This window comes from Siphateles boraxobius, unplaced genomic scaffold, assembly GCF_051911475.1.
Source record: "Siphateles boraxobius isolate OS27281-9 unplaced genomic scaffold, OSU_SipBor_1 41, whole genome shotgun sequence".
In the NCBI taxonomy this organism is placed as follows: Eukaryota; Metazoa; Chordata; class Actinopteri; order Cypriniformes; family Leuciscidae; genus Siphateles; species Siphateles boraxobius.
This window is the reverse complement of record NW_027509042.1, coordinates 62501-88144: the sequence shown is the minus strand read 5'-3', so window position 1 is coordinate 88144 and position 25644 is coordinate 62501. Positions and strand designations below refer to the sequence as shown.

The window sequence follows — 25644 nt, the reverse complement described above, 5'->3', positions numbered from 1 at the left end:
ATGTTGAGCATATATAAAGAAAAGTCGACTAATAAATGAATGAAGCACCGTTTTAATAGTTGAATGTTAAATTCTTGCATAATTGGCATTATGAAGCTGTTTCTGTGGTCGTATTCAGTGCAACTCGTATAACACACTGTAAGCTTTCATTATTTCTTTCTCAAAAGGACACTTTATGATAGTATTGCAACATAAACAGTATTTGGTGGAAATATTTGATCCGTGTTTGTTGAACAGCTGGTGCTGAAAAGAAGGTGAAAGTTTGAGGGTTTTATGTCTGTCATTATCGGCCAATTGTACAGTTCTTCCAGTTCATGGATGTCAGATCTGTGTTTAACCTTGTTCTGAGTTAAAGTGCAGTCCCAGATAATTATGACATAGAAAACCATAAAAGCCGCGGGAATGATCCATACGCTAACCAGTCCTGAACTAACCCTAGATTAACTGTGAATGTTGGTCAAATCCTAGACTGTAAATACTTATTATATTTTCTTTTGAAATATTTAATATTTCTATACCTGTGGTCGTCTCATGTATATATTTAATGAGTATGAGGTCATATTTCAATCTAAAATCAAACGGAAAAACATTGTATATATAATATAAAAATCAGGCCAACTTTTAGAACCATTAAGATTTTTGCATTGTGACATTTTTGTAAAGTTTTTATAATGCAATTATTTTTTACAATTTTATATCAGCATAATTTAAAGCATTACAAAATGTTGCATTACAATAATAAAGTTGAGATTATATATATATATATATATATATAGTTTGTGATATCAGATTGATATAAAAAATAATATAATTATCATAATGCAATTATTTTTTACATTTTTATATCAGCATATATAGTTTGTTAGAATTTCCGATTGATACAAAAAAAACATATAATATAATTTATGTAATGCAATTATTTTTTACCTTTTTATATCAGCAAAGGCAGTACAAATACCGTGTATGGATTTCTTTTAGTAAAGATGAGATTTTATATATATTGTTATTTTTTATATAGTTTGTTCAGATTGGTATAAAAAAATAATGATAATATAATTTTCCCCTTACAGTAATGCTAATTTAATGCCAGTGAGAAAACTCTTGATGGTCCTAAAAACAGGCATAATTTTTAATGCAACATATAATTTCATATTAAATTGCATTTGGTGCAAAAATGACCAATTCTTGGCAGTTTTCCTTAGATCATTAATTCTTGGTGTTTATTTAATATTGAGTAATTTCTTCTGCGCGTTCTGCCTCCCGCAGTCATTTCCTGCTCTGGATTGTGGCGATGAATAAACGTGCGTGTTCATTTATATATTTGTCTTTGGTTGATGGTGTTTTGTTCTCAGTTCACAGGCACTGAACACTAAAGAGGACGCGAGCGTCAGTCAATGAATGTGTGTTTTTCACATCTTTGGTAAACCCTGGTGAAGTGTGTCTCGTCTCACTCCGTCATGTCTTCCTGTTTCTCACTTCTGGAGGCTTGTTCCTCTCTTTCTCCATCATAGGTGTGCTTTCTGAGGGAGTTTTCCTCTTCCTCCTCGTCTCTGAACTCCAGCGCCGTTCCCTCCATGCTTGAGTCGCTGAGGAAGACGGGTCCCTCGGGATCCTCGGGAACGGCCCCGTCCGGGTCACTGTCTCGACTGCAGAAAGCGTAGCGGTGGTTCATGTGCTGAGAGTACGAGCCCGAGTGAGAGAAGCGTTTGCCACACTTGTCGCACTGATACGGTTTTTCTCCCGAGTGCAAACGACTGTGTTCGATTAAATGATGCTTGTGTTTAAAGGCCTTCTTACAGGTTTGACACTCGTGAGGTCGCTTCCCTACAGGGGGGAAAACAAAGTGCAGTTAGACTCCTGTATATTTCTCTGTGTATGCATATATATACTTAAAAATACTGTATATACATATATATATATATACTTAAAAATACTGTGTGTGTATATGCATATATATACCTGAAAATACTGTATATATATATATATACTTAAAAATACTGTGTGTATATGCATATATATATACCTGAAAATACTGTATATATATATATATATATATACTTAAAAATACTGTGTGTATATGCATATATATACCTGAAAATACTGTATATATATATATATACTTAAAAATACTGTGTGTATATGCATATATATACCTGAAAATACTGTATATATATATATATATATACTTAAAAATACTGTGTGTATATGCATATATATACACACACACACACAGTATTTTTAAGTATTGTGTACATAAATACTTTAGAAAACTATTCTTTTTTTTCTAGAAAACTACGTTTTTTATTATATATATATATATATAAATAGTATATGATAAAAATTCCATAAAATACTTTAAATAAAAACATATAGGATATTTTAGAATCAAAATGTTGTGTGTATATATATGAAATGTAATATATTTATTATATTATATAATTTAATATATGATTAAATATATAATCTATCATATACAAATTATTTAATATATACAATTGAATTGACTATATATAAATACTTCAAAATTCTATATACATATTTTATAAATACTGTATATTACTGAGTATTTTTATATTAAAATGACTAAACTACATATAATAATTTCAGTTCATATATATTCATTTACTTAAGAATGCTATATTGTTTTTCTTAAAGTAGTATATATTTTAAAGTATATATATAAAATAAATTATATTATATATGTATATATAAAAAACATATAAATAATATATTTATATATAATATATATTACATATATATATACAGTATATATATATAATACATATTATTTAACATATTTATAAATACTATATATTTTTACTTATTTTAAGTATTATATTTAATTATATTTAATATTTTTAGTTTATATTATATTCATTAACTTAAGATACTTAAGAATACCATATTTTTTACCTAAAGTTTTATGTATTTTATATATTATAAAGTATTAATATTAAAATATTATATAAATTATATATAAATACTTATTTCAAATATATCTATATATATATATATATTTATATGTATATATAAAATATTTCACAGTATATAATTCAGTTTTGACATTATTCATCCTTATTGACTTCCATTCTCTGCATTTCATTCATTCATTTTATGCAAAAGAGCCTGAAGATTCTGCTAAACATCTCATTTTACGCTTCTGTTAGTCATGAGAATAAATGCTGACACATTCGTCTGAAGTAAACCTGTAACTCGTGATGTGCAGATGTTAGATGTGTGCACATAATGAATGTCAGTACCCGTGTGCTCATATTTATGTCGCAGTAGAGAGCTGCTCTTCTGGAAGGTTTTGTCACAGATATCGCAGGCGTACAATCCTTCCTCTGTCTTCCTCAGTCTCTTCCTCCCGGAGCCGATCTCTCCATCCATCCCATCCTCCATCAGACACAGAAACTCCGAAGCGCCGCGATTCATGGCTTCAGTCTGGAGCCGAGAGAAGGAAAGATGAGTGTTATTTAAAGTTGGGGTACTCGAACTCGGACTCGGACTCCAGTCCAATTTTGAATGAACTCGGACTTGTCACGCACTCGGATGAATTTGTACTCGGACTTGGCACGGACTCGGACATTTTAGACTCGGAAAAATGTCCGAGTCCAGTCGAGTCCGGGCACTAGAGGACACAATATTATTCAGAAACGAAACCAAACTACTTGTGTCGTTTCGGCGTTGAGCATTAGCCAATCACAGACATGTATATTAAGCGCATGAAAACAGTGGCAAATCAGAGGCATTTTAGAGTCAACATGTGGAGAATTCGCTTAAAATGTCTGTTCAGAATCAGCACAAGCTTTATCCTTTCGCAAATCCCCTCATAAACAAAGTCTTGACGTGATATAAATGAGAGATTCACTGTGCAGTGTGGACACTTCAGTGTTTATGACGAGAGTTTTAGGGAGAGTGCAGAACGCGGTAAGTGATGGCTTAAACGGAGCGCTATCGACAATCTAAATAATAGTTTTGTTTTTCGTGCTTCTAGAGGACCAGTGGTTACGTTCACACTGTAAATTATAAAGAGTGATAAATGCATTTAAATGTGGGAGTGAATCCGCTAAATTTGAGTCCTGTGAGTCTTGAAATTGCGATGATTGACATAGCAACCATAGCAACATGAGAAAGTGATAACCATAGCAGCATTTTGGTGTCTAATAATTTAATGATTTTTGTTACATTTACACTTTAGTCATAAGTTTACATACACCTTTCAAAATCTCCAAAATGGAATTTTTATTTATTTATTAATAAGTAGGATCATAAAAACATTGTTTCTATTTAGTACTGCACTGAAAAAGCTTTTTCACATAACAGATGTTTAATAGCCTAGTCCACAAGACAAAATACAAACACAAAATACAAGACAAATTACTTGATTGTAAAAATCATTTAATTTATCTTGTATTTTGTGTTTGTATCCAAAACTGTTTTTTTTTTGTTTTTTTGTAATGGTTGTTCATGAGGAAAAATCCTCCAGCTCCTGCTTTTCCAGCATCTTCTGCATATACAATCTATGATTGTGAGATCCATCTTTTCGCACTGGTGACAATGAGGGACTCAAACACAACTATTACACACCCTGCAAACACTTAGTGATGCTCAAGAAGTCCATTAAGGATGAAACTGGATGTAAATTGTTCTTATTTTGTTGATCATTTATATTAATTTAGTCCTGCCCTTCAGAGGCTAAAAAAGATATTAGCATGTAAAACAAAATAAGAAAACTTTAAACATCACCATTTGCTCAAAAGTTTCCCCCTGGCTCTTAATGCATCGTGTTGCATTCTTGAGCGTTACCTTGCAGATTCTGAAAGATGTACAATAGGTAAACGTATGACTTTGACTATACATTGCAATCATGTTGTAAGGTTTAAAATATTAATTTAAGAGCTCAGTGTTGAGACCTTTCGCCGGAATTTGATTGACAGGCGATCTGACCAATCATAATGCAGATACCGCCAAACAAACCAAATCAGTTAGTAGATTAAAGTCAGTGGACTTGAACTTGAAAAATTGTGTGTTTTGATATCTTTTTGCAGTTCTGATTTTCATTCATGTTTAATTTGTGCTATAACTAAGAGATTATCAGTTCATGTGCTGCTTGAACTGAGGCCTACACATTAAAGCACCACAAAACAGGAGTTATTGTTTGAATTTCAGAATAATTATAAAAATGTAAAAGATGAGACTATATTTCATACCAAATGTATGTTCCTCTTTGCTCCGCAATATATTTTTCACTGTGTGAGAACATTTGGAGTGAGAGCGGAACGGCTTGTCGGACGTAGCAACAGTAACTAAGAGGGGCGGGTCTTTGTGAAAGGTCAATTTCAAATCATTTAAATCTTTGTGGACTCGGCCGGACTCGACTCGGACTCGGACGTTAAGGACTCGGACTCAAGTCCGACTCGGGCCTCTTTGGACTCGGACTCGATTGTTAAGGACTTGGACTTGACTCGGACTCGACAAAGGTGGACTCGGACCCAAGACTAGTGTTATTATAAAGCCACAAAAATCATTCATTTCTAGTTTCATTTAGACATCATTATTGTAGATTCAAATGCATATGAGAGTGCATTAGGCAGTATGGCGTATATTTCAGGACACTTTTTTTTTGCAATCCACTCAACAGTAAATATTTACGATTTTAGTGCCACATTTACATTTAATCATTTAGCCGTCGCTTTTATTCAAAAACACTTTGTGAAACTAATAAAAGGACAATAATATGCAAGTGCTGTGACCCTTCACAGTTTAGTCTAACTATATATGTTAAAATAAATAGATATAGAGTAGAAGAGAAGAAAAACGAGAGTGTTAGTATTAATGGATCAAGAGTTGCACGATTAATCGCATCCAAAATAAAGGTTTGTGTTTTATATAATATATGTGTGTCTACTGTGTATAATTATTTTGTATATATAAATACACACACATGCATGTATATATTTAAGAAATATTTTCAATGTATATACTGTATATATATTTATACATAATTTATATTATATATAAATATTTTATATATGAAACACATTTTTACATATAATATTCCATGCTTTTTATCAATTAATATGAGCCCATAAAACCTGCATGATAAAACCTGCATGTGTGATAAATAAATAATTAAAAAAAAAGTAAAAATGCAGGATAACATTACATTGCAAATTCAGTGTGGAATTAGTTATTGTAATTTTATTTAATGTCTTTTGTCTCACTATGTGGTCAATAAGAGCCTACAGCTGGTCAAAACTATGCAAAATAACATTAGCTTAACATGTTTAGATTTATTCATTTAGCAGATGCACAGTATATTTTTTATTGTTATGCTCGATCCAATAAGACAACGTTTCTTTCTACATTTTAGATGTGAAGTATCTGAGTTTTGTGACCGTGTCTGCAGTGAAACGGTGTCGTGACGAGTGCTGATGATGTCAGTGTGCAGGCGTGTGGAAACCAACACGCGTTCTTGTTGCCCTTTGACATCATGAGGGGGAATTTCCCTCCGCCGCGTGTTTGTTTACAGCTTAACCAGAGGAAGCTCATCAAAACTGCAAGATCAGAGGACAGCGTCCATGCAGCTGTTGCAGTACGACATGCTCCTGTGTGTGTGTGTGTGTCTGTGTCTGTGTTTGAGTGTGTGCGCATGTGTGTGTGTGTGTGTGTGTGTGTGTGTGTGTTTGAGTGTGTGCGCATGTGTGTGTGTGTGTGTGTGTGTTTGAGTGTGTGCGCATGTGTGTGTGCGTCTGTGTGTGTCTGTGTTTGAGTGTGAATGTGTGTGTGTGTGTGTGTGTGTGTGTGTGTGTGTGTGTGTGTGTGTGTGTGTGTGTGTGTGAGTGTGTGTGTGTGTGTCTGTGTTTGAGTGTGTGTCTGTGTGTGTGTGTGCGCATGTGTGTGTGCTTGTGTGTGCGTCTGTGTGTGTGTGCGTATGTGTGTGCGTATGTGTGTGTGTGTGTGTTTATATGTGCATGTGTGTGTGAGTGAGAATGGTTTTGTGTGTAAATGTTTCATATTCTCCTTTTATGACTAAGAGTGTAAAATCAGTCTTTCTCATTCTAATATCACTTAATTTGATTCCTGAGTACTAGTATTTTCAAAGAAAATTTAATAAATCTGATATTATATTAATTTAACACACACACATACACACATATATATATATATATACAATTAATTTATGCTTTTTATTTGTGACACTTGCTAATTTAATGAAATGTGTTAAAATACTCAATAATACCTGTTGTTATGTTCAGGAGTTTATTCAGATCATTAACTGTAAATACTACAGAAAACATGAAATCAAATCTTTTATGGCTTTTAGTCCATTTCTCACGGGTTTAAGACCGTCTGGATGCGAGTGCACATATTCTTAGCAGATAAAGTGAATTATATTATCCTCCAGCTCTAATCTGCTAAATGCGACTATTAGGCATAAAGATATTAAGATGATATAAACATTAACATCACAATTTTCTGTAAAGCTGCTTTTAATCAACGTGTATTGTAAAAGAGCTATACAAAAAATCAAATTTAAAAGTATTCCATGAAAATAAACTGGAAAATACTTCATGCACTCAGGGGTGTATTATTGTTCACTTTAAATTTATGATGAATGTCATATTTTTATATTTTATTATACATATTTAGACCAAATTTTTGTTATGTTGAATATCATTCTTATTTTTATATTTTATTATACACATTTAGAACAAATTTTTGTTAAAATGAATATCATATTTTTATTTGTATATTTTATCATACATATTTAGATGTATAATGTACATATAATTTTTTATTGTATTGAATATCTTATTTTTATATTTTTATGGATATTTTAGAATACATTTTTGTTATGCTGAATGTCATATATTTATTTTTATATTGAATTATGCATATTTAATTAGAATACATTTTTATTAGGCTGAATGTCATATTTGTATATTTTATTATACAAATTTAAAAAAAACATTATTGTATTGAATATCTTATTTTTATATTTTATTATACATATTTAGAATACGTTTTTGTTATAATGAAGATGATTTTTATTTTCATATTTTATTACATATATGTAAAATACATTTAGTTATAATAAATATAATATTGTTTTACTTTATTGTACTTTTTTTTAAATACGATGAACATAAAATTTGTATTTGTATATTTTAATATACATAGAATACATTTTTGTTATGATAAATATTATAAATTTTTAACATTTTCTTATACATATTTAGATTTTTTTAATTAAAAATATATTTTAGTTATGCTGAATATAATTTTTTTTTTTTTGCGTTGCTGCAGTCGGTGTCTGATTAAATGTGCATTATATACCTGTAGGCCTTTATGAGTGTTTGCTCTTACCATGATCGAATGTCTTTCATGCTGGATTCTCTTCAGCATTGACTCTGGCTCCGCCTCCACCATATACGCCACTGGAGACAGGAAACCTGGGCTTGGTGTTGGTGGCGTGAGAGGAAGTGATGTCAGACCGTTGTGTCCTGGGATCATGTGATTGAAGAGAGGGTAGCTGTTGAATATCGTGCTGCTAAACAGTGGCGATGGGGTATAAGCCCCGCCCACCTGCTGCTGGGAGGGCGCAGTCAATCTCTTAAACACGGTCTCGCCGTTGCGCCGTTCTCGTGGCGGTGAGTAACCGTTACAAGTTCTGGTCTCTCGTTGCACGGCGGATGTCGAATGAGATTTAGGGATGGATAAGTCTAAAGGTTCGCTCTGAATATGATAGGTTGGTTGACGCGGCGATGTGTTGATTGACAGATCCAGATAAGTTGGCGAGCCATACCGGAGGTGCTTGCGTTCGGGTAACGTGGGTGACGTCGGGCCGCCTTCTTCTCCCAGCCAGTGTTTGTGCGGGGAATCTTGCGCTATTTGCAATGGTGTCGGTAAAGGCACAAGGATTTGCTGCGGGACCGAATGCCAAGACGTGCGCTGTGGTGACGACAGGATATTACACGCTGTTGATCTCTCGTTTTTCCGTGCCTCGTCTCCCACTTCCCGACGGAGCATCTCCCGAAGGAGGTGTTCGAATTTACTATGCGACTGAAGCAACGGTAGTAACGTTGTACCTTTAAACACACCCGTTCTCACGGGCAAATCATCCGCGGGATCCCACGTCCGGCTCAAAGCGGGACCGGTGGACTCCAATGGGTACTTTCCCCGGCTGCAGTTTCTCCCGCCGACCACAGGGGGTGACGTGGACGATGGGAAGACAGGCGTCAAGTACGCGTGATGGGAGTGTCCGTTACAATGAGCTGCGTTCCCGCTGAGGCACTTCTTGCTGCTGAGGTGTGAACTATAGGATCCCGAGTGACTGAAGCGCTTCTTACAGTTCGAGCACTCGTACGGCTTCTCACCTGTGGACACAGAGATTCAGTCGATAACTTTATCCCTTAAAACTCATCTTTGATAATCAGAATGACTTATTTTAATGTTAACTAATGAAAATGATTTCTTTATGCCTTAAAATAGCATGAATGTAACTCGACACCCCTTGCTTCATTTAGTGTACGCGGATTCATGAATATGCAAATGAGCCCCGTGTCGATAACTTAATCCCTTAAAACTCATCTTTGATAACCAAAATGACACATTTAAATGTTTTTTCCTGTGAAAATAATTTCTTCATGCCTTAAAATAGCTTGAATGTAACTCAACACCATTGCAGGTGCATGAATATGCAAATGAGCCCCGCCTCCACTCACTCACCCACTCCATCTCGGATTACCTGGAAATATTGGTCTAATTTAGCCGAATATGTTTAAATATATTTGAAACAGAAACTGATTCATAAGAAGAAGAGAAAGAGTGAATCATACAGGCTCTTCTACAAGAATATTAATGCGCTCTCTACAACGTTGGACTCTTGACAGTTATTATGATTAATCATTGGCTTGACTACATTATCAAACAGCTAGTAATCTGTTGATAATGTAACACAAAACATGTGATACAGGTTGACTTTAATTGTATCTGATTGGTGTATTTTTATTCTTATGCATGTTTTTATCGTAATTTTTTGTTAATTATTAGCTTTATTCAGCATCATAATGGTTTTAGAAGTATATGTAGAGGAATTCATTGAATCTCATGACAAAAAGTATGACACATAAGTCATGATTACGACAAAACTTACAAAGTGAAATTATAACAAAAAGTCATAATTTTTATATTGCGTCAACAACTTTTTATATAATATATTCCTATCTTTTTATGCCATTATTTTGACTGTCATGCTTATAATTTACCAAAACTTGATTTTTTTCTGAAAGGTTTGCTTTTCTTATGTTGCGGAAATGGGCTTATTTTACTCCAAAACCCAAAAATATATGTTTTGAATTATGTGAATAATATATATATAATAGGATAATTATTATACATAAATAAATGTATTAGTTTATTAGCTATATATTTTTGTATTATAATTTTTTAAAATATATATTTTATATAATTTTCTCTCTCTCTCTCTCTCTCTCTCTCTCTCTCTCTCTCTCTATATATATATATATATATATATATATATATATATATATATATGCTAAAAAAAATGTGTCCAGATAATTTTCATTTTCATTACTATAAAAATATTTTTCCCCTACATTACTACATCAATAAGAATTTTATAAATGTTGAAGTATTTAGCATATAAATAGTTCCCTAAAAAATAATGTCAAGGCAGAGAAGTCCTGGTAAAATATTTATTTTCTTCATGCACAATGTAAATTTCGGTGATATATGACATTTGATGGTTGTGTTTCTTACCACTGTGAATGCGCAGGTGCTCTTTGAGGTGATGCTTGTATTTAAAGGCCTTTCCACACTGATTACACTTGAACTTCCTGCTCTCCATACTGGCCTCAGACAAGGAATTCTGGGACATACATGAAATCATGAGCAGTTGGCACACGTCTGGATCCGTGTTAATGGTACTGCATGTGTGTGTGTGTGTGTGTGTGTGTGACGTACCTTCTCGTGCGAGTGAGCATGGAGAGTCAGGTGTTGCTCCATCTGAGACTGGTACGGTGTACTGAACTCACAGAGAGGACACACACTGTCTCCGGTGTCCCGGGCCGGGCAGATCCTCAGGTGATCCCTCAGAGACGTCTCGCGCTGGCAGTACGGGCACGTCTGGGGGGCGTCACGGTTTAGCGGCCCACCGTCTGCACACCCACAAGAGAGATTATCTGATTAATCTGATTAATTGCAAGAAAAATATTCATATTTAACATGTTACAAAGTAAAATTTTAGCTTCCGGCAGACGAACATACACAGTCCACTTACGCCTAAAGCGCAATTTATGACGTCAGAATTAGCATAGTGTGTCATGGCGTAGTGTTAATATCAGCAGTGCGTCGTATTACTCGCATAAGTTGCGCTTAGATTTAAGTCGAATCCGTATGTTCGTTTGGCCGGAAGCTAGTTATTTTAGTTAATAAAGCTTTAAATATTCATATTTTCTTACACAAATGCATCGCTTCGCTTCAGAAGGCCTTTATTAACCCCTCGGAGCCTGTAGAGTTCATTTATGATGGATACATGCACTTTTATGATGGATAGATGCACTTTTATGATGGATAGATGCACTTTTATGAAGGATAGATGCACTTTTAGGAAGGATAGATGCACTTTTATGAAGGATAGAGTCACTTTTATGATGGACAGATGCGCTTTTATGAAGGATAGATGCACTTTTATGATGGATAGAGTCACTTTTATGAAGGATAGATGTGCTTTTATGAAGGATAGAGTCACTTTTATGATGGATAGATGCACTTTTATGAAGGATAGATGCACTTTTATGATGGATAGAGTCACTTTTATGATGGATAGATGCACTTTTATGAAGGATAGAGTCACTTTTATGAAGGATAGATGCACTTTTATGAAGGATAGAGTCACTTTTATGAAGGATAGATGCACTTTTATGATGGATAGATGCACTTTTATGATGGACAGGTGCACTTTTATGGACTTCAAAACAGAAACGGACATTGACTGCCATTATAAACACTTTTTTTTATATAACTCTGATTGTATTCGTCTGAGAGAAGAATGTCATAAACACCTAGAATGACTTCAGGGTGAGTAAATCATGGGCTAATTTTCATTTTTGGGTGAACTATCCCTTTAAGCACCCTGTATGGACCCTGTCTCACATAAACTGCAGGTGATGCTAGTGTACCTTTTCCCTCAGGTGAGTCGTGTTCTCCCGGTGACCAGACCGGAGACATGTCGTCCTGAACGCCGTCTAAGTGATACGAGTTCACGGATCCGTTGTGTTTCTGTGTGTGAATCGGAATGAGCAGGTTCGACACTTTCCTCAGCTGAACCACAGAGTCGTAATGAGGCACATCATCCATCACATGAGCGTCAGTCTGACCTGAGACACACACACACACACACACACACACACTCAGATCAACGTCAGGAATAACAGGTTTAAAAGATACGGAGAACTTTCTTGATAACAGGTTTAATGACATGTTATCAAGAATTAATAATGAATTTTGATAGCAAAAAGAACCCTGATCATGTAAACGCAACAAAACAACATACAACAAAATATATAAAGTAAACAAAAGTGCAAAAGAACAGTAATAAATAATAATAATAATAAAGTATCAGAACCTTTTCAACAAGATATCATTTCTGGGCTGACATGTTTCAGTCCAGATTAAAATAATTGTGACATAAAAAGTTGACTTAAAAGTTAAAAATTAAAAAATGTCACAATTATGTAATATTTCTGACATTTTATGTCACAGATTTAACCTAGTATCTCATAGTTTCAACTTTTTATGTCATAATTCTGACTTTTTATGTCATGCTTATGATTTACCAAAGCATGTTTTTTTTCTTATATGGTGAAAATGGGTTTGCATACATTTTACTCCAAAATCAAAAGCAAAGTATTTTGAATAAAGATTATAATTATTATTTATTGCCTTAATATATATATATATATGTGTGTGTGTGTGACCCTGGAACACAAAACCAGTCACATGTCGCACGGGTATATTTGTGGCAATAGCCAACAATACATTGTATGGGTCAAAATTATTGATTTTTCTTTTATGCCAAAAATCATTAGGATATTTTGTAAATGTCTTACTGTAAATACATAAAACATTTATTTTTGTGAGTGAATGCAGCACAATCGCGAATGTGCATAAATGCACAACTTTAAAGGCAATTTTCTCAATGTTTTTTTTATAATTTATTATTAATATTTTCATGACAGTACATTTAACCCCCTAGAAATAAATACAAATAAAAAACAACAAAAAACAACATAGTGAATACAAAAATCTGAATGGTAGTTTAAAAACTTAAATACTGTTTTGTACTTGTTTAGTTCACAACGTCACAGTTCTCTGTCTTCATAACAGCCTGTTGTCATTAATTCCCATCAGAGATGTTGTGTTTGTGAGGTTGTGCGACTGAAGGAACGCTTAAACTTGTTTGAAAATCGCTCGAATGTTGCAGAAATTCTGCATTGAAACCAACAAAACTGAAACACAGTCGTGATGGCAGCGTGTCCTCAAATGTTTGCAGATGTTGGTCTCAGTCGCTGTAAACGCTGCTATAGACGAACTGCAGCGTTTGATCTCGTCTGATGTGAGGAAATATTAAGACGGTTGATGAGCGCAGCAGTTTTGTGTTTCTGCATTTCTGTCACGAATATCGTCAGAATCACGGAGGCGGTGGAAATGAGAGTCATTACAGCGATGATGATGATGATAATTACTCTTTTTTAAATGTGTCATGTCATATAGTGTGATGATTACACACAGGAAACTGACACGAATGTAGGCCATTGCTGGTCTTTGACAGTTTTGAAAAATTTAATTAAAAAAAATTCTACAAACAGTTCAAGATGGAGAAAAACACTTAAAACTGGGTCTTAATGTCACTTAAGGCTGAATGGATTTGTATTCAAAACACAATATATTATGATCATATACATATAAATTATTTTGCATGTTTAATTTTTGTACATAGTACAGACCCGTTTAAAGATGAGGAAAAGACTGTTTAAAATTGCCATTATACAAATATGTTTTTTTAAACTTAATATTTGACATTGTTGTCACATGACATCATTATTGACATACATTGTTTATATTTTGCATTTAAAAATTGTGTCAGACTCATTTAAGGGTGAGAAAAACACTATAATTTATATATATATATATATATATATATACAGATAAGTGTGTGTGTGTATGTGTGTGTTTTTAAACTTGATATTTGACATTGTTGTCACATGACATCATTATTGACATACATTGTACAAAATTAAAAATGCAAAATATGCAAAAATATGCAACATTTTGACATTGTGACAACAATGTCAAATATCAAGTTTAAACACACACACACACACACACACACACACACACACACACACACACACACACAAACACATACACATACACATATATATATATTAAAGTGTTTTTCTCACCCTCTATACAAAAATTAAAAATGCAAACGAACTCAAGGGTGAGAAAAACACTTTAATATTTATATATATATATATATGTGTGTGTGTGTGTGTGTGTGTGTGTGTGTGTGTGTGTGTGTGTGTGTGTGTTTAAACTTGATATTTGACATTGTTGTCACATGACATCATTATTGACATACATTGTTTTTATTCTGCATTTTTAATTTTTGTCCAGATTTATTCAAGGGTAAGAAAAAACACTTACATTTTTCTTCAAAAGTTTTTTTAAATCGCCATTATTATTATTTTTTTACTTGATATTTGAACTTTAGAACTAACTTTACTAACTTTACTTAGTGTACTACTTACTGAATCCTGCAATTAATATGTCCACTACAAAATAATATGAAGCCGTATGAAACATCTCAGACTGCAGTTACTCTGTTGCATGTGTGTGGCATCCAAATGTTTTTATTGTTATCTAGCATTTTTAATGAGTGTAAACAAAGTTTTGGTCTGATCAAATAAAGGGTTTTGAGAAAGTTTTCATACATTTTTAGGTCTGTAATTGTTCTTGATGTTTCTTTACAGGTTCTTCAGATCTTTTATTCTGGAGTATAAAAAGTTCAAAAGATTCTCGAGGAACAACAGACTGTAAACGGTTTTAATTGAAGGCTTTATTTGGCCGGAGACTCACTGAACGCGCTGAGGTCGCAGCGCTCGGGGTGTGTGTTCGTGACGTCACGAGGGGGGTTCTCCGTGTGGATCCAGTTCTCCGGAGCCGGACTCCCGGGATCCGTTCCCTCGCTTACTTTATCCTGAGCGTCTCTGCTGTCCTGAACCTCCATTCCCCAAACACTGCCCTCATCCTCTCCTTCAGAACCCAGACAGCGCTCGCCCTCTCCTGCACACACACAACACACAACATCAGCACACACAACACAACAAAACACACAACATCAGCACACACAACACCACACACAACACACAACATCAGCACACACAAACACTGCCCTCATCCTCTCCTTCAGAACCCAGACAGCGCTCGCCCTCTCCTGCACACACACAACACACAACATCAACACACAACACCACACAACACACAACATCAGCACACACAAACACTGCCCTCATCCTCTCCTTCAGAACCCAGACAGCGCTCGCCCTCTCCTGCACACACACAACACACAACATCAGCACACACAACACCACACAACACACAACATCAGCACACACAAACACTGCCCTCATCCTCTCCTTCAGAACCCAGACAGCGCTCGCCCTCTCCTGCACACACACAACACACAACATCAGCACACACAACACCACACAACACACAACATCAGCACACACAAACACTGCCCTCATCCTCTCCTTCAGAACCCAGACAGCGCTCGCCCTCTCCTGCACACACACAACACACAACATCAGCACACACAACACCACACAACACACAACATCAGCACACACAAACACTGCCCTCATCCTCTCCTTCAGAACCCAGACAGCGCTCGCCCTCTCCTGCACACACACAACACAACATCAGCACACACAACACCACACACAACACACAACATCAGCACACACAAACACTGCCCTCATCCTCTCCTTCAGAACCCAGACAGCGCTCGCCCTCTCCTGCACACACACAACACACAACATCAGCACACACAACACCACACAACACACAACATCAGCACACACAAACACTGCCCTCATCCTCTCCTTCAGAACCCAGACAGCGCTCGCCCTCTCCTGCACACACACAACACACAACATCAGCACACACAACACCACACAACACACAACATCAGCACACACAAACACTGCCCTCATCCTCTCCTTCAGAACCCAGACAGCGCTCGCCCTCTCCTGCACACACACAACACACAACATCAGCACACACAACACCACACAACACACAACATCAGCACACACAAACACTGCCCTCATCCTCTCCTTCAGAACCCAGACAGCGCTCGCCCTCTCCTGCACACACACAACACACAACATCAGCACACACAACACCACACAACACACAACATCAGCACACACAAACACTGCCCTCATCCTCTCCTTCAGAACCCAGACAGCGCTCGCCCTCTCCTGCACACACACAACACAACATCAGCACACACAACACCACACACAACACACAACATCAGCACACACAAACACTGCCCTCATCCTCTCCTTCAGAACCCAGACAGCGCTCGCCCTCTCCTGCACACACACAACACACAACATCAGCACACACAACACCACACAACACACAACATCAGCACACACAAACACTGCCCTCATCCTCTCCTTCAGAACCCAGACAGCGCTCGCCCTCTCCTGCACACACACAACACACAACATCAGCACACACAACACCACACAACACACAACATCAGCACACACAAACACTGCCCTCATCCTCTCCTTCAGAACCCAGACAGCGCTCGCCCTCTCCTGCACACACACAACACACAACATCAGCACACACAACACCACACAACACACAACATCAGCACACACAAACACTGCCCTCATCCTCTCCTTCAGAACCCAGACAGCGCTCGCCCTCTCCTGCACACACACACAACACACAACATCAGCACACACAACACCACACAACACACAACATCAGCACACACAAACACTGCCCTCATCCTCTCCTTCAGAACCCAGACAGCGCTCGCCCTCTCCTGCACACACACAACACACAACATCAGCACACACAACACCACACAACACACAACATCAGCACACACAAACACTGCCCTCATCCTCTCCTTCAGAACCCAGACAGCGCTCGCCCTCTCCTGCACACACACACAACACACAACATCAACACACAACACCACACAACACACAACATCAGCACACACAAACACTGCCCTCATCCTCTCCTTCAGAACCCAGACAGCGCTCGCCCTCTCCTGCACACACACAACACACAACATCAGCACACACAACACCACACAACACACAACATCAGCACACACAAACACTGCCCTCATCCTCTCCTTCAGAACCCAGACAGCGCTCGCCCTCTCCTGCACACACACAACACACAACATCAGCACACACAACACCACACAACACACAACATCAGCACACACAAACACTGCCCTCATCCTCTCCTTCAGAACCCAGACAGCGCTCGCCCTCTCCTGCACACACACACAACACACAACATCAGCACACACAACACCACACACAACACACAACATCAGCACACACAAACACTGCCCTCATCCTCTCCTTCAGAACCCAGACAGCGCTCGCCCTCTCCTGCACACACACAACACACAACATCAACACACAACACCACACAACACACAACATCAGCACACACAAACACTGCCCTCATCCTCTCCTTCAGAACCCAGACAGCGCTCGCCCTCTCCTGCACACACACAACACACAACATCAGCACACACAACACCACACAACACACAACATCAGCACACACAAACACTGCCCTCATCCTCTCCTTCAGAACCCAGACAGCGCTCGCCCTCTCCTGCACACACACAACACACAACATCAGCACACACAACACCACACAACACACAACATCAGCACACACAAACACTGCCCTCATCCTCTCCTTCAGAACCCAGACAGCGCTCGCCCTCTCCTGCACACACACAACACACAACATCAGCACACACAACACCACACAACACACAACATCAGCACACACAAACACTGCCCTCATCCTCTCCTTCAGAACCCAGACAGCGCTCGCCCTCTCCTGCACACACACAACACACAACATCAGCACACACAACACCACACAACACACAACATCAGCACACACAAACACTGCCCTCATCCTCTCCTTCAGAACCCAGACAGCGCTCGCCCTCTCCTGCACACACACAACACACAACATCAGCACACACAACACCACACAACACACAACATCAGCACACACAAACACTGCCCTCATCCTCTCCTTCAGAACCCAGACAGCGCTCGCCCTCTCCTGCACACACACACAACACACAACATCAGCACACACAACACCACACAACACACAACATCAGCACACACAAACACTGCCCTCATCCTCTCCTTCAGAACCCAGACATCGCTCGCCCTCTCCTGCACACACACACAACACACAACATCAACACACAACACCACACAACACACAACATCAGCACACACAAACACTGCCCTCATCCTCTCCTTCAGAACCCAGACAGCGCTCGCCCTCTCCTGCACACACACAACACACAACATCAGCACACACAACACCACACAACACACAACATCAGCACACACAAACACTGCCCTCATCCTCTCCTTCAGAACCCAGACAGCGCTCGCCCTCTCCTGCACACACACAACACACAACATCAGCACACACAACACCACACAACACACAACATCAGCACACACAAACACTGCCCTCATCCTCTCCTTCAGAACCCAGACAGCGCTCGCCCTCTCCTGCACACACACAACACACAACATCAACACACACAACACCACACAACACACAACATCAGCACACACAACACCACACACAACATCAGCACACACAAACACTGCCCTCATCCTCTCCTTCAGAACCCAGACAGCGCTCGCCCTCTCCTGCACACACACAACACACAACATCAGCACACACAACACCACACAACACACAACATCAGCACACACGACACCACACAACACACAACATCAACACACACAAACACTGCCCTCATCCTCTCCTTCAGAACCCAGACAGCGCTCGCCCTCTCCTGCACACACACAACACACAACATCAGCACACACAAACACTGCCCTCATCCTCTCCTTCAGAACCCAGACAGCGCTCGCCCTCTCCTGCACACACACAACACACAACATCAACACACAACACCACACAACACACAACATCAACACACACAAACACTGCCCTCATCCTCTCCTTCAGAACCCAGACAGCGCTCGCCCTCTCCTGCACACACACAACACAACATCAGCACACACAACACCACACAACACACACAACACCACACACAACACACAACATCAGCACACACAACACCACACACAACACACACAACACCACACAACACACAACATCAGCACACACAAACACTGCCCTCATCCTCTCCTTCAGAACCCAGACAGCGCTCGCCCTCTCCTGCACACACACAACACACAACATCAGCACACACAACACACAACATCAACATACACAAACACTGCCCTCATCCTCTCCTTCAGAACCCAGACAGCGCTTGCCCTCTCCTGCACACACACAACACAACATCAGCACACACAACACCACACACAACACACAACACCACACACAAACACTGCCCTCATCCTCTCCTTCAGAACCCAGACAGCGCTCGCCCTCTCCTGCACACACACAACACACAACATCAGCACACACAACACCACACAACACACACAACACCACACACAACACACAACATCAGCACACACAAAACCACACACAACACACACAACACCACACAACACACAACATCAACACACACAAACACTGCCCTCATCCTCTCCTTCAGAACCCAGACAGCGCTCGCCCTCTCCTGCACACACAACACACAACATCAGCACACACAACACCACACAGCATCACACACAACACCACACACAACACACAACATCAGCACACACAACACCACACACAACACACAACATCAGCACACACAACACCACACAACATCACACACAACACCACACAACACACACACACACACACAAACACTGCCCTCATCCTCTCCTTCAGAACCCAGACAGCGCTCGCCCTCTCCTGCACACACACAACACACAACATCAACACACACAACACCACACACAACACACAACATCAGCACACACAAACACTGCCCTCATCCTCTCCTTCAGAACCCAGACAGCGCTCGCCCTCTCCTGCACACACACAACACACAACATCAGCACACACAACACCACACAACACACAACATCAGCACACACAAACACTGCCCTCATCCTCTCCTTCAGAACCCAGACAGCGCTCGCCCTCTCCTGCACACACACAACACACAACATCAACACACACAACACCACACACAACACACAACATCAGCACACACAAACACTGCCCTCATCCTCTCCTTCAGAACCCAGACAGCGCTCGCCCTCTCCTGCACACACACAACACACAACATCAGCACACACAACACCACACAACACACAACATCAGCACACACAAACACTGCCCTCATCCTCTCCTTCAGAACCCAGACAGCGCTCGCCCTCTCCTGCACACACACAACACACAACATCAACACACACAACACCACACAGCACACAACATCAGCACACACAAACACTGCCCTCATCCTCTCCTTCAGAACCCAGACAGCGCTCGCCCTCTCCTGCACACACACAACACACAACATCAGCACACACAACACCACACACAACATCAGCACACACAAACACCACACAACACACACAACACCACACACAACACCACACAACACACACAACACCACACACAACACACAATATCAGCACACACAACACCACACACAACACACACAAACACTGCCCTCATCCTCTCCTTCAGAACCCAGACAGCGCTCGCCCTCTCCTGCACACACACAACACAACATCAGCACACACAACACCACACAACACACACAACACCACACACAAACACTGCCCTCATCCTCTCCTTCAGAACCCAGACAGCGCTCGCCCTCTCCTGCACACACACAACACACAACATCAGCACACACAACACCACACAACACACACAACACCACACACAACACACAATATCAGCACACACAACACCACACACAACACCACACAACACACACAACACCACACACAACACACAATATCAGCACACACAACACCACACACAACACACACAACACCACACAACATCAGCACACACAAACACTGCCCTCATCCTCTCCTTCAGAACCCAGACAGCGCTCGCCCTCTCCTGCACACACACAACACACAACATCAGCACACACAACACCACACAACACACACAACACCACACACAACACACAATATCAGCACACACAACACCATCAGCACTGAAAACACACAACATCAGCACTGAGAACACACAACATTAGAGAACACACAACATCAGCACTGAAAACACAACATCAGCACTGAGAACACACAACATCAGCACTGAAAACACACAACATCAGAAAACACACAACATCAGCACTGAGAACACACAACATCAGCACTGAAAACACACAACATCAGCACTAAGAACACACACAACATAAGAGAACACACAACATCAGAGAACACACAACATCAGCACTGAAAATACACACAACATCAGCACTCAGAACACACAACATCAGCACTGAGAACACACACAACATCAGCACAGAGAACACACAACATCAGAGAACACACAACATCAGCACTGAGAACACAACATCAGCACAGAGAACACACAACATCAGCACTGAAAACACAACATCAGCACTGAGAACACACAACATCAGCACTGAGAACACACACCATCAACACTGAGAACACACAACATCAGCACAGAGAACACACAACATCAGCACAGAGAACACACAACATCAGCACTGAGAACACACACCATCAACACTGAGAACACACAACATCAGCACAGAGAACACACAACATCAGCACAGAGAACACACAACATCAGCACTGAGAACACACAACATCAGCACTGAGAACACACAACATCAGCACAGAGAACACACACAACATCAGCACTGAGAACACACAACACCAGCACTGAGAACACACAACATCAGCACTGAGAACACACAACATCAGCACTGAGAACACACAACATCAGAGAACACACACCATCAGCACTGAGAACACACAACATCAGCACTGAGAACACACAACATCAGCACTGAGAACACACAACATCAGAGAACACACAACATCAGCACTGAGAACACACAACATCAGCACAGAGAACACACAACATCAGCACTGAAAACACAATATCAGCACTGAGAACACACAACATCAGAGAACACACACCATCACCACTGAGAACACACACAACATCAGCACTGAGAACACACAACATCAGAGAACACACAACATCAGCACAGAGAACACACACAACATCAGCACTCAGAACACACAACATCAGAGAACACACAACATCAGCACTGAGAAAAAACACAACATCAGCACAGAGAACACACAACATCAGCACAGAGAACACACAACATCAGCACAGAGAACACACACAACATCAGCACAGAGAACACACAACATCAACACAGAGAACACACACAACATCAGCACAGAGAACACACAACATCAGCACAGAGAACACACAACATCAGCACAGAGAACACACACAACATCAGAGAACACACAACATCAGCACAGAGAACACACAACATCAGCACTGAGATTACACAACATCAGCACAGAGAACACACACAACATCAGCACAGAGAACACACAACATCAGCACTGAGAACACACACAACATAAGAGAAAACACAACATCAGCACAGAGAACACACAACATCAGAGAACACACAACATCAACACTGAGAATACACACAACATCAGCACAGAGAACACACAACATCAGCACAGAGAACACACAACATCAGCACTGAGAACACACAACATCAGCACTGAGATTACACAACATCAGCACAGAGAACACACACAACATCAGCTCTGAGAACACACAACATCAGCACTGAGAACACACAACATTAGAGAACACACAACATCAGCACTGAGAACACACAACATTAGAGAACACACAACATCAGCACAGAGAACACACAACATCAGCACAGAGAACACACAACATCAGCACTGAGATTACACAACATCAGCACAGAGAACACACACAACATCAGCACTGAGAACACACAACATCAGCACTGAGAACACACAACATTAGAGAACACACAACATCAGCACTGAGAACACACAACATCAGCACTGAGAACACACAACATTAGAGAACACACAACATCAGCACTGAGAACACACAACATTAGAGAACACACAACATCAGCACAGAGAACACACAACATCAGCACAGAGAACACACAACATCAGCTCTGAGAACACACAACATCAGCACTGAGAACACACAACATTAGAGAACACACAACATCAGCACTGAGAACACACAACATTAGAGAACACACAACATCAGCACAGAGAACACACAACATCAGCACAGAGAACACACAACATCAGCACTGAGATTACACAACATCAGCACAGAGAACACACACAACATCAGCACTGAGAACACACAACATCAGCACTGAGAACACACAACATCAGAGAACACACACAACATCAGCACAGAGAACACACAACATCAGCACAGAGAACACACACAACATCAGCACAGAGAACACACAACATCAGCACAGAGAACACACAACATCAGCACTGAGAACACACAACATCAGCACTGAGAACACACAACATCAGAGAACACACACAACATCAGCACAGAGAACACACAACATCAGCACTGAGAACACACAACATCAGCACTGAGAACACACAACATCAGAGAACACACAACATCAGCACAGAAAACACACAACATCAGCACAGAGAACACACAACATCAGCACAGAGAACACACAACATCAACACTGAGAACACACAACATCAGCACTGAGAACACACACCATCAGCACAGAGAACACACACAACATCAGCACTGAGAACACACAACATCAGCACAGAGAACACACACAACATCAGCACAGAGAACACACAACATCAGCACAGAGAACACACAACATCAGCACTGAGAACACACAACATCAGCACTGAGAACACACAACATCAGAGAACACACACAACATCAGCACAGAGAACACACAACATCAGCACTGAGAACACACAACATCAGCACTGAGAACACACAACATCAGAGAACACACAACATCAGCACAGAAAACACACAACATCAGCACAGAGAACACACAACATCAGCACAGAGAACACACAACATCAGCACTGAGAACACACACCATCAGCACAGAGAACACACACCATCAGCACAGAGAACACACACAACATCAGCACTGAGAACACACACCATCAGCACAGAGAACACACACAACATCAGCACAGAGAACACACAACATCAGCACAGAGAACACACAACATCAGCACAGAGAACACACAACATTAGTTAATGCATCAATTAACATGAGCAATGCATTTGTTTCAGTAATGTTTTATAATGTTAATGCATTAACTAATGTTATCAGATGCAACTTTCGATTTTAATAAAAGATTAGTAAATGTAGAAATTAACAATAACTAAGATTAATAGACTGAATGAACATGCACCAATGCTACAATTTTCTGTCATAATCATTTGTTGACAAACAAGTATTCATTACTTCAATTACCTTGTTTCTGCCTTAAATTATTACATTGTTTAAATGCATTTTTTGCATAAATTATTTTATTATTTAATACATTTTTAGCTAACTGTGATTTGTATATGTACAATTCTGAAATGCATAACTTAGACAGTTACCTCTGATAACAGATCACTCTAAACTGTAATGTGGACTCATGCATTTTCAGTAAAGCTGCTTTGAAACGATGTGTATTGTGAAGAGATTGTGTACAAAATTGTTAATTGATAGGTATTGTTAACTAAATAATAAAACCACACTGTTTCACATTTACATTCATGCATTTTGTAAACTGCTTGCATTGCATTAATTCATTTGAGGTAAAGTATATAATTATCAAATCCAGGGTTGCCACAATATTTATTTATTAATTTGGAAATAATATTATTATTTATATACATAAAAAAATATATTATTATAAATAATAATAATTAACCTTCATGCAGTGTGATCCCAGCATAACATGAAAAGAGTTTTAGGAATATAACATGAACAGTTTTAAATTTAGTTGTCAAAAGTTAAGATTAAGATCTTGTGAAAAAAAAGCAATAGACATTAAACGGAATAGATAGAAAAGCACGACAAGTGTGAAGTTCTCAGAAAGCACAAGTGCAACGTGTGTTTAAATGTGGGGATGGGAATGTAAAGGCTTTTTTGACTGATTCCTCTAACATTAGATAAAAAGAATTATCTTTTAGAATTATCTAAGAATTACTTACACACACACACACACACACACACACACACACACACACACACACACACACACA

The 25644-nt window shown here is 39.2% G+C and overlaps 1 protein-coding gene across 1 annotated transcript in view; it reads right to left on the bottom strand.

The window, feature by feature from the left end:
- Nucleotides 1–1326: 1326 nt before the first annotated feature.
- The window catches only part of LOC143706084 (zinc finger E-box-binding homeobox protein zag-1-like), a 59584-nt gene continuing 35266 nt past the window's right edge, over nucleotides 1327–25644 (bottom strand). The window contains exons 2-8 of the mRNA XM_077197641.1: nucleotides 15172–15378; nucleotides 12210–12407; nucleotides 10993–11186; nucleotides 10789–10897; nucleotides 8374–9383; nucleotides 3261–3444; nucleotides 1327–1824 (exon numbers count right to left, since the gene is read on the bottom strand). Of these exons, the coding sequence (XP_077053756.1) occupies nucleotides 1448–1824; nucleotides 3261–3444; nucleotides 8374–9383; nucleotides 10789–10897; nucleotides 10993–11186; nucleotides 12210–12407; nucleotides 15172–15378 (2279 nt within the window). The 3' untranslated portion in view covers nucleotides 1327–1447. The remainder of the gene's footprint in view (nucleotides 1825–3260; nucleotides 3445–8373; nucleotides 9384–10788; nucleotides 10898–10992; nucleotides 11187–12209; nucleotides 12408–15171; nucleotides 15379–25644) is intronic.